Source organism: Anabrus simplex, chromosome 2 (genome assembly GCF_040414725.1).
Source record: "Anabrus simplex isolate iqAnaSimp1 chromosome 2, ASM4041472v1, whole genome shotgun sequence".
NCBI lineage: Eukaryota > Metazoa > Arthropoda > Insecta > Orthoptera > Tettigoniidae > Anabrus > Anabrus simplex.
The window spans coordinates 669,528,308-669,546,379 of record NC_090266.1 but is presented as its reverse complement, the minus strand read 5'-3'; the positions used below and the strand labels follow the sequence as shown (position 1 = coordinate 669,546,379).

Sequence of the window (18,072 nt, the reverse complement as noted above, 5' to 3'; positions counted from 1 at the left end):
GTCGCATGTTCCAGATTTAGCTCTGCCAGTAGCTTGGTCATCTTAGCCCCAAAAGGCAATGTCACAAACGTGGTTTAAAAAGAGTATCACAGATATTTTCATGTATTTAAGAAATTGCATTACGAGAAACTTCTATTACGCTCTCTCACAAGACTCTTACAGACACTTGAAGTGCGCCTGCGCTGTGAGTCGAGTGTATTGTTTCTACATTGGTTGTTCCCCCTCCTGACCCTTCTCCTTCCCTTCTCAAACGTAGTCTTGGTGGCTGGTTGTATCCAGCGTTAGATTCTCACTTATTATTTGTCGCTCTCTTGAGCAACTACTGGGAGGTTCCTTTCGAACCCAAGGCTTCTGGGCTGCGAACATCGGAGCGTAAGTCGTGAGTGAATGTTGTATGTGTGTGTATTGAGTGGGAGGTTAATGCTTGTGGCCGCGAATGTGTGTGTGTAAGTGGATTTGAGTTGTGCTTCTGTGTGTGCTGTGCTGTTTGGATGGGCCGGGTTCGTAGTCCAGGGGCCTATGGCCAGTTGAAGGCCGTTTCTTTTTCTTTAATGTTAACGTTTTAATATTACTTTCTAGTACTACTTGTTTCCATTATATTTTCTGGAGATAATAGATCTCCTGTTCTTTCTTGTACGTAAGAGGCCAATAGGAGTTTATTGGTTTACTTTTGAAAGAGTGCTTCAGTTATAATGTTGTACATATGTTGTTGTCAGTGAATAAAAGATGGATGGATTTACAGATGGAAAGCTCCCTCACCTCGGTCCACCTAGCTTCCTCTCTGGGAATGTTCCTATTTTCCTAGGCCCTACTGCTAGCACCTTCTCAAGAGGTTCTGGGGTAAATGAAATGCAATTTTTTGGCATTTTTTTATATTTGAGGGATTTTCTGATAATGTCTTAATGCAGTACCGAGGAACAATTAATTTTTATCAACTTACGAAATCCTCGCCAGCGAAGCCATGGGTAACAGCTAGTATATATATATACATACAGTGTTAAGGGTATGCGTGCAGATATTTTCCTAGTCGGCAAAGAAAAATACATCTCACAATATATGCTTTGTACTTTTTACCTTGTCCTATTAGTTTTCCCATAACTGAGCCAAATATTTCAGGACCTAATGTGTTTTGAACAGCCGTAGCAGGATACGCCGGTTATTTCATTCTGTCTTCATGTAGTGGAGGTACAGTAGCAGAGTATAGGGGTTGTTGAACCTGTTTCTTATCGCAGGCCAACACATGTTGTTATGCACTTCCCCTAAACGCTTGGCAAGTAGGGGAGGCTGACTCACATGCCAGTACACTTGCTGTACTCGAAAACCAGTCTAGGGTACTCTATGTGAAAAGTACACATACTCTTTACAGAAGTATCCACACTTGTAACGCCTCATGTTGCCACCGAGTGTTATTTTGTACTCGTTTACGTACAGTACGTGATGTCGAATATCCGTACCAGCACATACATGTGAATCAAGCATTGTGCAGGTGTGTGTGATTTATAAGACGTCAATGGCATTACTCAATGATCCAAGCCGATAAAAATGAAGGGAAAGAGTTAATGAGTTAATGAAAAATGGGCGCAACATTTCGGTGCTGTTATTGTGACAGTCTACGATGAATTTTTGACAATAGAAAATGCGAGTTGCCTTTGCTATATTCATAATATTTTTAGGTCAATGAAACTACGGTGGACACAGAAAAAAAAATGCTATAAGTATTCAGTGAAATTGTTATTAATGAGACCAATTTCAAAAACCGTTGTTGAATCCATGCATGAATATTGCACGAAGGATAAAGAGCTATTATGGAAGTGCCGCTGGCTATTTTGTAATAGAAGGCTTATTACTGGACTAAGTGCCGATAGGTAAAATGATGACTGTAATTGACCCATTTAATTAGAGCTTCCATAATAATAATGTTACTACTACTACTACTACTACTACTACTACTACTACTACTACTACTACTACTACTACTACTAATATCTTTACGTGGCGCTAACTAATTTTCACGGTTTTGGAGACGCCGGGGTGCCTGAATTTTGTACCACAGTATTTTCTTAATGCAAGACATGAGACTGGTGAATTTGAGCACTTTAAAATATCACCGAACTGAGCCGCCATCGAACCTGCCAAGTTGGGATCAGAAGGCCAGCGCTCTATCATCCAAGCTACTCAGCCCAGCATTAGAGCTTAGAGTAAGTCGGTCGTGCGGTTAGGGGCGCACAGCTGTGAGCTTGAATTCGGGAGATAGTGGGTTCGAACTTCACTGTAGGCAGCCCTGAATATGGTTTTCTGTGGTTTCCCATTTTCACACCAGGAAAATGCTGGGGCTGTACCTTCATTAAGGCCACTACCGCTTCCTTCCCACCTGTATCCCTTTTCTGTCCCATCGTTGCCATGTGTCGGTGCAACGTAAAACAATTTGTAAGTACATGTTTCCGTAATTTCGGAGACATGTCCGGAATTATAAGATTAATAATAATTCAGACTTGTTGACAGTTCATGTATTTTTTAAGCAGCAGAGGATATTCTGAACAACCCTGGTGTCTTGGCTCGAATGCATTGCAACTGGATTTGGAGAAGTGTAGCCTGCAGAAAAGCCCAGGGTGGTCATTTTAAGTAATTGCTATGCGTTTCACTCTGGTATGTCAGATGTTACGCCATTCTTGCAGCGTATTGACTTGGGAGTACAGTACTGAATTGATGTAGTATTTTGAGTCTCGATAGTTCGATATTCCCATAAATTGAAGCAGAAAAATTGAAGTACCGGTAACAAAATAAAATAAAAATGAAATGGCATATGGCTTTTAGTGCCGGGAGTGTCTGAGGAAATGTTTGGCTCGCCAGGTGCAGGTCTTTTGAAATGACTCCCATAGGCGACCTGCGCGTCGTGATGAGGATGAAATTATGATGAAGACGACACATACACCCAGCCCCTGTGCCAGCGAATTAACCAATGATGGTTAAAATTCCCGACACTGCCGGGAAACGAACACGGGACCCCTGTGACCAAAGGCCAGCACGCTAACCATTTAGTCATGGAGCCAGACTGTGAGGAATAAACTTATGTTTACTGATACCATTATGCAACCGCCAGGCTAAGTGGCTCAGATGGTTAAGACGCTGGCCTTCTGACCCCAACTTGGCAGGTTCGATCCTGGCTCAGTCCGGTAGTATTTGAAGGTGCTCAAATACATCAGACTCGTGTCGGTAGATTTAGTGGCACGTCTGTGCGACAAAATTCCGGCACCTCGGCGTCTAAAAAACCGTCAAAATTAGTTAGTGGAGCGTAAAAATAATAACATTTAGCCATGGAGCAGGACACCGGTAAAAAAAATTATAAATCGAGAGTTTCAGTGTGCGAGTGCCTTGTACGTGGCAAAAGCTGAACACAACACACAGAAGACGTGCTTGTTAAAACACTAGACAATGACTCTGAACGCAGTTTGGTAGTTCCTCAGTCCTAGCCTGCATGTGGTTTGGGTTCATTATGTGTGTTCGAGCAGTTTATATTTTGTTTATATTCACTAAGAGTTAAAAATAGAAGACATTCTACGTTTTTAAGGGCCGATGACTTTAAAATAACAATCATCATCATCACCATTATTATCACATTTAAAAAATTAAATAAAATGCGTGTTTTATATTCACCACTATTGAAATAGGAAGTGTAAATTAATGTTTCACTTAGGAAGGTTGCCTGGAGCATATTTTTTAAATTTACAAAAGACAATTTAAAATTCTTTTAGTGTAAGGCAATCTGTATGTTTTGCTTTCTAAAGTGCTGTGCTGTAATGTTCAACATAAGTAAACTTTTGTGTACACAGGATTTTTTGTGTACATTCATAAATCCGTGTTTTTCTCATTGAGATAGTCTTGTTATTGTCCACCTGGAATTACGGAGCCCCTACTGTATGTTATCTCATTCTTTTCTACAACAGAGTGTTACCATTACGACTGTAGTTCCTACAACCATGCACACTCTTATGCCTTGTTCGGCTATGTCCTGCTTGACTGTGTGGCTCCCGTTACTTTATTATTATTCTCCTTCTTCTACTGGAGCCTTATGTCTTAACTTATCCAGGTGTATTCTACCGGCATTGTCTGAACACACAGTAGCGTAATCTGCTGTGATTTGTTATTAGCACCATCATAGTAAAATGTAGGGTGTAGTAGTGGCAGAATCCTCTTATATACGTTCAACATCTGTGAATTGTGTATAATTTGATAATTCATCTTGTACTCTTGAGAGCGACTGTCGGCCTGGCGTCAGGTTAATAGCTACATGTCTCACAAGTGTAACCTTGTTTATGTTTATCAGATTTGTTGATGTGCATGTTTGATGGTTATACACAAAACCTGTCTGTCACACTTCATCCTCTCCCGCTAACCACAATACGAGGTTACAGGCGACTCATCCCCAAGAGCTTTAACTGGTTCTCGTCTTACGCATAGTAATCTGTATTTAACTACTGCGACCGATGTTGCCTCGTGTGCCATACATTTTATCTTGTTTTCTCCTAAACCACGCATATTTTATTATTTTCTTACATGTCTTTCAGCTCTTAATGACCTGATAATAACAATATTAATCATGATAATGTCATTTACTTTACGTTCCACTTTAACAGTTTTGGAGATGCTGAGGTGCCGAAATTTAATCCCGCAAGAGTTCTTTTATGTGCCAGTAAGTCTACCGACACGAGGCTGACATATTTGAGCACCTTCAAATACCACCGGACTGGGCCAGGTTCAAACCTGCGAAGTTGGAGTCAAAAAGCCAGCACCTCAACTGTCTGAGCCACAGATGTAGGTACGTTTAATTTATTTAGTTGTACAACATATCCATTATTCGTTTCAAACAAAACGTTTGATGGGCATCGATAATTCAATTCTGATACTACTAATTTGGAATCCTATCCCACGCATGCTTTCGTTGATGTAAAGAACTTTGTTTACATACATGTCAACACGATTTTGCCTTTCTTCTAGCTTTATGCAATGCACAACGGGGACCGTACTGTATTTCACGTTCACGCGCACCTATCCCAACCTTACGCTCCAATAATTATAACACATGCATGTACAGATCCCGCACCAATGCAGGTTTTCAGGTCATTTCCATACTCACTCGACCATGGCGCTGATGACCACACATATTCCAATCCCCTAATGGACGTAACAGAAAAAGAACCAGTATTAACGCTGACAATTCGATATATCTCCAGGGTCTGAAACTGATGACCAGCATTGTCTGAAGCCCCTAAGACGGAAACAAAATCCTAACAACCACAAAACAAGTCTGCCAAGAATGTTACATAACATGGCATACCCTAGTAGCAGCCTTCAGCTGTTATCGTAGTTCAGTTGCTCTTAAACATAAAACCAGTTTGGCAAGTATGTTACGTAACATCTCGTGGCATTGCATCGGTAGCATTCAGCTGTTACAGTAGTACGTTTGCTTTTAAACAGAAACAGAAACCAGTTTGGCGCAGATGGCGTGTAACTTGCCTGTTATCGAAGGAAAGCTATTCAGTCACAAGAACAAGGCATATTATCTATTCTAAATACATCATATCCCTTTGTTCTCAAAAATAACTTTCGAGGATTACTAAAAGATTGATATATAGGGGTTCGTCACATCGTTCTCTATTGCTACACTAAATATCTGCACGTATACCCCTATCACACTGTATACATAGTGAGAGAGAGAGAGAGCAGGAGGGAAAGAAAATTTTGGTTACTAAATTATTTATTTCACTGCATGTAACTTATATCATTTAAACATAATTGCAAACAAGTAAAAAAATTATAACTTGCCTAAATAATGATCATTTTTCGTTTTCGGATATTGTAATGTACCTCGAGATCATCTTCACTGCAGTCTGAGTTCATAAAATCATCAGAATCGCCTTCAAAATCATCATGTATCATTCTTCTTGTTATTATTATCTACAGTAGTGCCTGTTACCTTGTTAGTGTGTAGTCAAATATGACTTTTTAATTGTATAATAACTCCGTACTTCTGTTTAATTTAAGTATGTGTAATGTATCGTCTGCTCCCGTCAGATGATGACCGATCAGCTGTTTACAGCTATGGACCACAATGCACAGCTCACAGTTATTTTGGTGTACTGCGCATGTCACTGACGAACAGTTCTTGCTCTGCATCACGAACTGCTTTGCCAGTCAGCAAACTGGTTCATGAACGGTCCTCAGTCTGTTAAACAACCGACTCCGAATCCGCGTTTCAGTTTGAAGTTTGTTGGAACGCTCTTTCCTTACTGCGCATGCGTCAGACAGTTTGCAAACTGTTCCTGTTAGTGTTGGAACAAACGTATAATAAAGAAGGAACTATAATATGCTTTCCAATAAATACAACTCTTGCAGTTCTATTCTAGCATGAAAATTAACAGCTTTACGAAATCTTGCAGCAAGATATGCACGGAAGTGTCTAAAGTCTTGCTTACTTGTTGTTTTAAAGGGGCCTAACATCGAGGTCATCGGCCCCTAATGGTACGAAATGAAATAACAAAAAGTTCAAATTCAACCAATGACCAAAATAAAATAAAAAATGCCATGAAGAATGAATGGATGGACATGAACTCAACAAAAAACAAAACAAAACAAACAAACAAACAAAAACCAGTGGATCAGACTCAAAAAAAGATCGTAAATAATACACTGACTGACAGAGCAAATGCAACACCCAGAAGGAGTGGTCAGAACTTTATGCCAATTGCAGGGTAGACTGACGTCACTGAGGTATGCTCATGATGTGAAATGCGCCACTGTGCTGCGCACATAGCGAACGATAAATGGGACACGGCGTTGGCGAATGGCCCACTTCGTACCGTGATTTCTCAGCCGACAGTCATTGTAGAACGTGTTGTTGCGTGCCACAGGACACGTGTATAGCTAAGAATGCCAGGCTGCCGTCAACGGAGGCATTTCCAGCAGACAGACGACTTTACGAGGGGTATGGTGATCGGGCTGAGAAGGGCAGGTTGGTCGCTTCGTCAAACGCAGCCGATACCCATAGGGATGTGTCCACGGTGCAGCGCCTGTGGCGAAGATGGTTGGCGCAGGGACATGTGGCACGTGCGAGGGGTCCAGGCGCAGCCCGAATGACATCAGCACGCGAGGATTGGCGCATCCGCCGCCAAGCGGTGGCAGCCCCGCACGCCACGTCAACCGCCATTCTTCAGCATGTGCAAGACACCCTGGCTGTTCCAATATCCACCAGAACAATTTCCCGTCGATTGGTTGAAGGAGGCCTGCACTCCCGGCGTCCGCTCAGAAGACTACCATTGACTCCACAGCATAGACGTGCACGCCTGGCATGGTGCCAGGCTAGAGCGACTTGGATGAGGGAATGGCGGAACGTCGTGTTCTCCGATGAGTCACGCTTCTGTTCTGTCAGTGATAGTCACCGCAGACGAGTGTGGCGTCGGCGTGGAGAAAGGTCAAATCCGGCAGTAACTGTGGAGCGCCCTACCGCTAGACAACGCGGCATCATGGTTTGGGGCGCTATTGCGTATGATTCCACGTCACCTCTAGTGCGTATTCAAGGCACGTTAAATGCCCACCGCTACGTGCAGCATGTGCCGCGGCCGGTGGCACTCCCGTACCTTCAGGGGCTGCCCAATGCTCTGTTTCAGCAGGATAATGCCCGCCCACACACTGCTCGCATCTCCCAACAGGCTCTACGAGGTGTACAGATGCTTCCGTGGCCAGCGTACTCTCCGGATCTCTCACCAATCGAACACGTGTGGGATCTCATTGGACGCCGTTTGCAAACTCTGCCCCAGCCTCGTACGGACGACCAACTGTGGCAAATGGTTGACAGAGAATGGAGAACCATCCCTCAGGACACCATCCGCTCTCTTATTGACTCTGTACCTCGGCGTGTTTCTGCGTGCATCGCCGCTCGCGGTGGTCCTACATCCTACTGAGTCAATGCCGTGCGCATTGTGTAACCTGCATATCAGTTTGAAATAAACATCAATTATTCGTCCGTGCCGTCTCTGTTTTTTTCCCCAACTTTCATCCCTTTCAAACCACTCCTTCTTGGTGTTGCATTTGCTCTGTCAGTCAGTGTATTATTACTGACCAAGGGACCACTTATAAAGCACAATGATGCTTGATGTCTAAAGGGGTGCAAAATCCACGTCTAAGGCCCCACAGAATGGTATATGTCGTGAGTAAAGTAGAACCATGGCATTTGTCATGTTGGGGTACTAATCAAAAGTAGCGAAGACTCACGGTGTTCCACAGAAGATGGTACTACTCACAAGGATTGCACTTCGTACAGGAAACGCAGACCTATGGTGTTTCTCACACAATGGCGCCACTCAGAGCCAACGCAAACCGATAAGGTTCCCCACCTAGGTGTACTAATCACGGGCGCCGGTATTCCTGTGGTGTTCCTCACATAGTAGGTACTAATCACAGGCAACGCAGACCCACGGTGCCGCTCATATAGCGGTACAACTCACAGGCTACACCCAGACCCGCGGTGTTGTTCACATGGGTACGACGCACGGGTACTGAAAAACCCCAGGCCAGCCTCTTTACTGCTACTAATCACAAATCTATTTCGTACCAATTTAGTGGTACTACTCACAAGTATAGGCAACCCATGGTGTTCCCCGCATGATGGTACGAATCAAGAGTAGTTTCATGGTTCTAATTCAATCATCCCTTGGTTGCCCCTTGTAGTAGCCTCTTACGACAGGCAGGGGATGCCGCGGGTGTATTCTACATGTGCGTCCCCCACCCGCAGGGGGTGTGTCTAAAGTCACGGGCACGGGCCTGTAGTATGTACAGTAGTGGTCACCTACAGTTATGGGTTGGGAATGCTCAAATGTGCAGCAGCTATTACATACTACCTCCCATGTCAGAGTGGATACTAGCCAGGCTTCTCCTGATGAAGTAATTTATCAGAGCTTAAGAAAACATGATCGTGAACACCACTTGAATGGGACATTCAAAATGTCTTGAACCATCATGTCAAATGGGTACCAATAATATCTCCTTGATGGTATTGTCATTCACCATTTATTTACTGTTGACTTATTTAGTAGAGTTACCACATATTTAACACATAAATGACCCCTTACCTGTTTTGTGTGCAATGAATGCCCTGTCAGGTGCTTAACGATGGAACACTAGTTCATGGCATCAATCGTGGCTGACTGGCTAAAATAAGCTCACATTCATTGCAGATGTACTAGATCCATATACAGCAGGTCAGTTCATAGTTTATTTTAACATTCATAGGATAGGGACAGCAGGAAAATACACCAGTATGTTCCTGATGACATCACAACACAGAACTCATACAGGCCTAGTTACATACTCAGTGTTGCCAACTCAGCAGATTTTCTGCAAAATTTGGCGGATTTTTAAATGGAACAGCATAAATTTTCCATTTAGTGGACAGTGGATTTTTTGACGGATTTTCAAACTTATTTTAGCGATTTTCAGCGGTAACAATATCACCTTTCATCACCAGGAGAAAAAAAAAATATAGAACTTAGTACGGCGTAATAGTTTATTATTCCTGTTGTATTGAATAAGCTGCATACTACCACCCGTTTTCTAGACCAGCTCTGGCCCACAGCCTCAGTCAGTATTTGTTACAACCGTTACTGTACTCTTGATGAGCCGGATAGTGACGTGTTTGATAACGTGTTTCTTTTGACATCAGGTTTTTTTGGTACGTCACTATGTCGAAAGAAAAGATTAAAAAGTAGTCAGATATTTCGTAAAGGGTGGTTAAATAATTAAACTTTAAAATACTAGTTGGTTGAGCTCCCCAGTGATCCCAAATACGGACGGTGCGTCTATTGGCAGTGCAATATAAATGCGAAATTGTTTGACATTAATTCTTTCCGCACTTATCAAAAAAACTGAAAACAGTAATGAAAGTGAAAATAACTTTCTAAATAGATTTGAACATTTCCATATCGCCTTTGCTGCTGTGAACTGTCAGCATATTCTTTGAAAAAGAATAGTACCATGTGGCTTCATATGAAACAACAGGACCCCAACTCAGCACATCTGCTTCAGAGAAGATGATGAACTCCTGTTCTGAAACTGGTGAGTGTTGAGTTAATCTCTTTTATTAAAACAGCTGGTATATGCTATTTTGCTTCGGTTCGAAATTTAGCGGATTTTCAACTAAAATTTAGCGGAGAAAAGATTTATGGGTTGGCAACACTGTACATACGTGACATTGGAGGACTAACAGTATGTTACAGAACAAGATGTCTTGAGTAATCTGAGTAGAAAATCCAACCCATCATGCAGAACACACAGAAATGTGTAGTAACTCAAAGAAAAATGAGAGCATGGTATTGTTTGTTCCTCATATTTAACATTTTATCACACTTAATTTTAATTATTATTACCGGGAGAGTTGGCCGTGCAGTTAGAGGCGAGCAGCTGTGAGCTTGCATCCGGGAGATAGTGGGTTCGAATCCCACTGTCGGCACCCTGAAGATGGTTTTTCGTGGTTTCCCATTTTCACACCAGGCAAATGCTGGGGCTGTACCTTAATTAAGGCCACGGCCGCTTCCTTCCAACTCCTAGGCCTTTCCTATCCCATCGTCACCATAAGACCTATCTGTGTCGGTAACCCTGTAGATATCCACAACAAACATATTTGTAGTTTCAATTGTTTCTGAGAAAGATGTACCTACTGGGAAATTATACAATACCATGCACTCGTTCTTTATTTTGAGCAATTATACATCCTTTCTCATGCAGATGCTGCTCACAGTAAGTATAGTTCCTCACCATTTTACCACTCCATCATTATGTTCCAGTTGAGGTCTCCAATGCTTTATACTATTCTTAACCAGGTCTTTTCATTGGAAACTAGGTCTTTAGTGGGTTCTGTTTCCTTTCAGCCTGGCTGAGTGGCTCAGACAGTTGAGGCGCTGGCCTTCTGACCCCAACATGGCAGGTTCAAGCCTTGCTCAGTCCGGTGATATTTGAAGGTGCTGAAATACATCAGCCTCGTGTCAGTAGATTTAATGGCACATGAAAGAACTGCAGGACTAAATTCTGGCACTTTGGTGTCTCCAAAAACCATAAAAGTAGCTAGTCGAACGTAAAGCCAATAACATTATTATTTTTTCCTTTCATTTGTAATTCTAGTTTTCTTTGACATTCTTTCTTCATGTGCAGAATTAATCCAAACCATCTCAGTCTCTTCATTCTGTCATTAAATTTTTCCACCTTTAACAAACAACAGTGGCCAAGGTATTCATAGGGATTACTCAACTAGTCATCTCAATATCTACCCGCATTGCAGAAAATTAGCTAGTTTTCAAAGGTATACTACATCCTTTAAAGTTCTCTGCAGGTAGAAGTTGAGGGGTGGTAAGTCAGGATATCCTAGCAGGTATTCAGCACCACCTCTTCATCCTATCCAATGTCCTGGTAGCATGGCATCAAAATATGCTTTCATATGGCAGTGGTGGTGTAGTGGTGTGCCATCATGCTGGAGGTGATCCGCATAGAGCATATGAATGACCGGTAAAATGTACCAGGTGTATGCATAAGTTTTCGCCATTTTTTGTGGTAAAGAAAACATGTAATTTTCAAGGGAAATTCATTTTATGTTTAATCAAAATATTGGCCATCGACTTCTACACACTTCGCCCATCTTTCAGGTAAGTTATAAATACCATGCCAGAAAAACTGCTTGTCTTCTGCGGCAAATCGCTTCAGTTTGCAGAACGATTCCCGCCGCACATTAATATGGAGAGAACCGGGTAGCCGATACAACCATAGGAACATCGTGGAATGGGACCAGTTTATGGTGGTGGCGGCGTCATGGTGTGGGGCGGCATCATGTTGAATGGCCGTATGGACCTGCGCATCTTCATGGGGGGTCCGAGGAACAATGTTAACGCTCGGAGATACAGGAATAAGGAGGTACTGAGACCACATGTTTGACTCTTCAGAGGTGCGGTTGGTCCAACTTCCTCTTAATGGATGATAATGCCCGACTGCACTGCGCTGCTCTGGTGGATGAATTTCTGGCTGGAGAAGACATTCATCGCATGGACTGGCCAGTGAGGTCCGCGGATCGGAATCCTAGAGAACATGCCTGGGATGCATTGGGGTGGCGAATTGCATCCCGTCAGCCTCCACCAAGGACCCTCCAAGACCTTTGCATTGCCCTTTCGGAAGAATGGGATCGACTGCCACAAGAGCTCTTGGACCATCTGATAGAGAGCATGCCACGTCGCTGCGAAGCATGTGTGGCCGTTAGGGGTAACCATATGTTAAAGACTTTGCTAAATTTGTTAGTTGTTGTCAAAAGTGTACCTTAGCTATCAGAACCTTTCTGACACTGTTTTTTTGAACAAGTTGTGTGACATATGGTGTGTGATTCAGTTTCCATTTGTTCAGCAATCCATCTGACATTCCTACCAGATGATATGGCCTCGTTTAGTGATTTTGGACACTAGTGTAGGTATAATTAGAATATGCCTTGAATAATATTTGTTTATCATTGCTCCACAGAAAAGTCTGTACTCTGTAAAAGAAACACTGCTAAATTATATCGTTCTCCTGATTTTCATATGTAGTCCTGAATTCTGTTTCCACATTTTATAACTCAACTTTTGCATCAATATGAAGTCAAAGTTCAAGTTCCTCTTTTCTCCATTCGTACCTGGTAATCTTCTCACTACTTTCTTTCTGAATCATGCATTTCTTATAAACATTGTTTTCTTTTTGTTCATCAAAGCTTTTCTCATATAATGCTCAGGTCCGCCATGTAGTTCCAATGTCTCCATTTTACGGCTGTCACGGTGTGGATTTACGCTCCAGATATTATTGTTGTTTCTAATGTTGAAGTGCCAAGTGCTAGAAGGGCTAAAGAGATAAAAAATTAATACTAATGATATGCCAAAATATCCAGATATAAGATTTATGATTCTTTCACTTCGTAAATTTAAGTTTGCCTGCCTCCATGGATCAAGCGGCAGCCACCAGCCTATCACCGCTGGGTTCCGTAGTTCAAATCCCAATCACTCAATGTGAGATTTGCGCTGGACAATGCGGAGGTGGGACAGGTTTTCCTTCGGTACTCTGGTTTTTCCTGTCTTCTTTAATTCTGGCAACACACTCCCGTATCATTTCATCTGTCAGTCATTAAACACTTCCCCTGAGGAGTGCGATAGGCTTCGGCAGCCGGCATAATTTCTATCCTTGCGGCTAGATACGGGCTTCATTCATTCCATTCCTGACCCAGTCGAATGACTGAAAACAGGGTGTGGATTTTCATTATTCTAAATTAAAGTTTGCATAAGAAAACTGTAATAACTAATAACTTTAAGTACTCATGAACTGCGATTTACATCAATTAAATACTAATCGTAGGCATGCGAAAGGCTAAAAAATCAATATGCCAATGGGTTAATGAACTGAATTGAATGAATTAACGTTTTGGAAAACATTGACTTTTGTTGATCCCTGAAATTAGTTTGATTGAATTGTTAACTTTTTATGTCCACATTGTTATAAACTAAAATTTTGTAGCTACCAGGAATAGAAAAAGAAGTCCTCTTTCAGAATCTTATATTATTTAAATTACATATGATAAGTCTTCATTTATGCCATATGAAATGAGACAAACAGCAGTGTTTAGCAAAGTGTGAAGTGTTACGATGGCAAACTTAACAAGGAAAGGCTTAGTTCTCTCCTGCTGTAATAAAAGTAGGACCAAGAAACTGGTAGCACTGGCCATTGGAAAAACATGCAATCTGCGATGCTTCAAGTATGTGCAATCTTTTCCATACAAGTACACTTCCATCACAAAACTGTGGGTAACTTCTACAGTATTTCTTACATGGAGTGCTAAGTTTGGCATAAGAAACAGAAAAATTACACTCTTCATTGATCAGTGAACTGCTCATCCCCCAAATGTTTCTAATTTGAGAAACATAAATATCATTTTCCTCCCAGCAATCTGTATGAATAGGCTACATCTGTTAGATCAATGAATAATATGATTCATGAAGCAAAAGTATTGTAAGAGGCTGGTACAGAAAAGACAGGCTGTACTGGAATTGGTGACAAGAAAAATTACCATGCCATGCATTTCATTAAGACTGCCTGGGATTCAGCGGATAAAACCACCATTCAGAACCACTTCAATGTAGCAGGCTTTTGTTGCGTTCTTGGTGATGTCACACTAGATGAGGTTTCCAAGAGTTAAGAATGGCATCAACTAGCTGGAGATGTCTCTTTCAAAATATACGTCAATGCTGATGATGATTTTCCAGTATGTGTGAAACTATGACATTATATGAAATTTTTGAAGAACAGAAGATTGAAGAAGTGTCTGTGCAGGATGAAAGAGATGATGAGCCAGATCCTGAGCCAATTTGTATGGTGTCAAAAGTGATTAAGGCAAATGACAGAGTGAAGAAATATGTGTGTAGTTTCAAAGTTGACAACGACGTAACAACTTTACTAAACAAGAAGGACAATCCCATTTTAAAATTAAAATCATAAAAACAATTAACCATATATATGTATTTCAAACCAGTATAAATATTTGTGTTCGACTGTGAGGCAAGATGTATTATTAGATTCAAAGTTCATACATTGCAAATTTCCTGTTTCCATTATCACATTTTTCCCTACTATGATGTCCGAACTTGGGTCCCTTCAAGAATGTACTAACGAGATTCCACTGAATGTATATTAGTGCTGAAAAGTTCTTTAGGAAATGGGATATCATTTGCAAAAAGCTCCATAAAAGTATGTGAAGAAAAATTAAAACAGTTTACTCTCTAAAAACTCCACCAATTTTTGAATAAGATACTTATTTAAGTATTTTTTATTGTTTAAATTCTCTTTATGTGTTAATTTATCTGTTGAACCACTTTAAATTTGCACTCACTGACAAAGAAAGTCAAGCATCCTGAATGATTGGTCCAATATGGACATGCAGTCGATAGGAATATAAATGATAACGGGTTGACACCTAGAATGGTAACTATCAGAGAGTACATTAGTGTACCACTAACTCTGTATAATTTCCCATTCTGTGAGTAATATTTTCAACTGAAGTCAACTGTAATTTTCACTCTATGCCATTTGGATCTATTTCTGGGAAATTATTAGATTAAAACTAATAAGTAGTACAGAAAACCAAAATCATCACATTTATATAATCTACCCCAGCATTCTTTCTTTATTTGGTCACATTTTCTAAAATGCTAGTAATATAGGCCTAATCATTATAACATGATTACATTGATAATGTTATCAGGCCACAGAAGCCAGATAGTCGGTCAACTCGGCAGACCGCAAAGCTTTTAAGATTACGTTTAAACTGAGTCGACACTGGAAAGTATGGCTTCCTTCTTAACAAATAACAGGTTTAGTGAGTCGTGTTGAGCATACTATGTATCAGGATGTAGAAACAACATCACATGGAATATTAAGCCGATCATGCTAAAATCTGTCAATAACTAGGACTGTAAAATGATTGAGGTACTATTGGCTGCAAATGCAGGCACAAAAAAGAAAGGAGAAAAAGTGAGAAATAAACTAGAAGCAATCAATAAAGAACTCATGAGTGACTTGCTTTACCTCCTAGAACTTTTCAAAGAAGCCACAGATGATTTAGGAAACAGAAGTCCAACAATACCAAACATGATCCTTTGGTACCGGGAATCCCACATGGATGCAGACGAGGAGCTAGGACACCATCCTGAGATTACGGCAATAGCTAGTCTTGATTATCACAACTATATTATTTACAAAACAATACCGAATGTCTCTTTTTCATTTATCTCATAAGGGAAAGGTGCAAACTCTTAATGAACGCAGCATGCCAGTAATCAGCCGCTCAGCCAGCCTGGTCAGTATGCCCGCCCAAGCAAGACCAGCCTGCGAAAGAAACCAAACCCTGTTAGCCGAGCTGCCTTGATGTGGCCCTCATGATGTAACAAGCCCAGCCACGCTCTGCAGTGCTGTCGCATGATGCAAGCCTAGCTTAGCTGGTAGACACCCGTACGAGCCTAGCCGAGCCTAGCCGAGCCTGAGACTGCTTATTGCAAACCTCTGCATATAATGAGCCATTTCCCTGGAGTATTTTCTGAAGTCTAGTGTTCCATTCACTTAACAATTTTGACATTTATAATGTTATTTCTCATTCTGTGGGTAATATTTTCAACTGAAGTCTGCTATGTCAATTTCACTCTATTCCATTTGGATAAATTTTTGGGAAATTATCAGACTAAGTTGAAATGAGAAACACCAAAAGTGTCCTGTTTTTTAATCTACCCTTGCTTTCTTTCCATGTTTAGTGCCTTGTTGAAAGACACTATTCCTGGACATTTCTGACTTTATTTAGGTTTTTAAGGTAATACTAGTGCAATATTATAGTTGAATATTGCACTCATTATATATTTGTTACATTTATATAAAAATAACTGAAGATGAATGCTCAGGAAAGCAAAGCAACATGAAATTGATTTGTGTTCAATACAAATTTTATTCCTGAACTTTTGATTAACCATATTAGAAAAGAAATATAAATATAAGTATTTCAGATACAAGATCATCTTTTCTTCGTCCGACTCTTTAGCTGAATGGTCAGTGTTGAGGCCTTAGATTGAGAGGGCCCGGGTTCGATTCCCAGCCGGGTCAACATGTGATAATTCTTCTGGCTCAGCGACTGGGTGTTTGTGTTTGTCCCAACACTTTCCTCTTCATCTACACACAACACACTACACTACCAACCACAACAGAAACATGCAATAGTGATTACATCCCCCCCACATAAGGTTGGCATCAGGAAGGACATCCAGGTGAAAAACAGGGCCAAATCCACATGTGGGACAAAGTTCGCACCCGCGACCCTACAGTGTGGGAAAAGCAGTAGAAGAATAATAAGAAGATAATTTTTTCTTCAAGAAATTACATACTGCTTGAACAGGTTAAAAATTTAAAAAATTTGGACCAAAATTAAAATTAATGAAAAGGTGAAATTAATCAATATTTAAATCAAACTTACCAGATCTATATCTATGCCATACTGATTAGCAAATACAAACACTCCTGGAGCAGCAGGAAAAGTGCCATATAGAAATCCATATGTACTGAGATCTGATGTATCACTGGTATTTGATCCTGAGTGCAGTAAACTCACAACCTCACGATTAACTAGCGGTAGCACCAACCTGAAAAAAGATCAAAGCAAGCTTGTAGTGTTATCAGACTGTTGATATCATGACAGAACCTCCAATGTTACATGGAATCTGAAACAATGGGACACAACTTCTCATTTCAAAAAACCCATTCTATTGACCAGGATTTAAACTGCAGCCACTTCGGTGGAAGCTAGTGATGCTGTCATTAGGCTATCACATCCTCTTTCCAAACTGAAAAAAGAAAGAAAGAAAGAAAGAAAGAAAGAAAGAAAGAAAGAAAGATAGACAGACAGATAGATATTGAAGATCTGTCCAGATGGCTCCCCTCGGCGAGCGTTGATGCTCATCCTCCAAAGCAGAAGAAAGCTTGTTAAGGGCTGAGAAGAAATGGATGTGGTAGAACTGGGACTGATGAGGAGAGAGCCCATTTATGTGAAGAATGACCTTGTCCTTTAGAGAATTCATCTTTGTCCTAGTCTCTTCTTTCCATTATTCATTCTTCCCACACTAATCTGTGATTGTGTGTATCCTATTATGTATTCCAATCTACAGTAAGTTCCTATCTTTTTCTATGCATGACTTCATTCATCACTTTTCTAAACATTTCATGAATAAATATTTTGCTCTTAGACTTTTGACACCAGAGCTAATGTTGTTGTCTGTGATGCTTTGGGTTGTTGTGATGTATTCTGGGTTGGTGTGTGGCTGACGTTACATCATCATTCCAGTAGGCAGACTGATGGAGGAGAGAAAGGCAGGAGTATTTATAATCAGCAGGTAGACCGCGCAGTGGAGTGCTGTCTTGTGGGGTAGTGCAGGGTTCTTCTTGTCCTTTCCGTACTGGTTTCACCGGGCGAGTTTTCCATGCGGTTAGGGG

The 18,072-nt window shown here is 41.0% G+C and overlaps 1 protein-coding gene across 2 annotated transcripts in view; it reads right to left on the bottom strand.

Annotated features, from left to right (window-relative positions):
* The window catches only part of anchor (integral membrane protein GPR155 homolog anchor), a 267,223-nt gene that overhangs the window by 137,512 nt on the left and 111,639 nt on the right, over nt 1–18,072 (bottom strand). For both annotated transcript variants that reach the window (XM_067139331.2, XM_067139332.2), the window contains exon 5: nt 17,060–17,225. In XM_067139331.2, the coding sequence (XP_066995432.2) occupies nt 17,060–17,225 (166 nt within the window). The remainder of the gene's footprint in view (nt 1–17,059; nt 17,226–18,072) is intronic.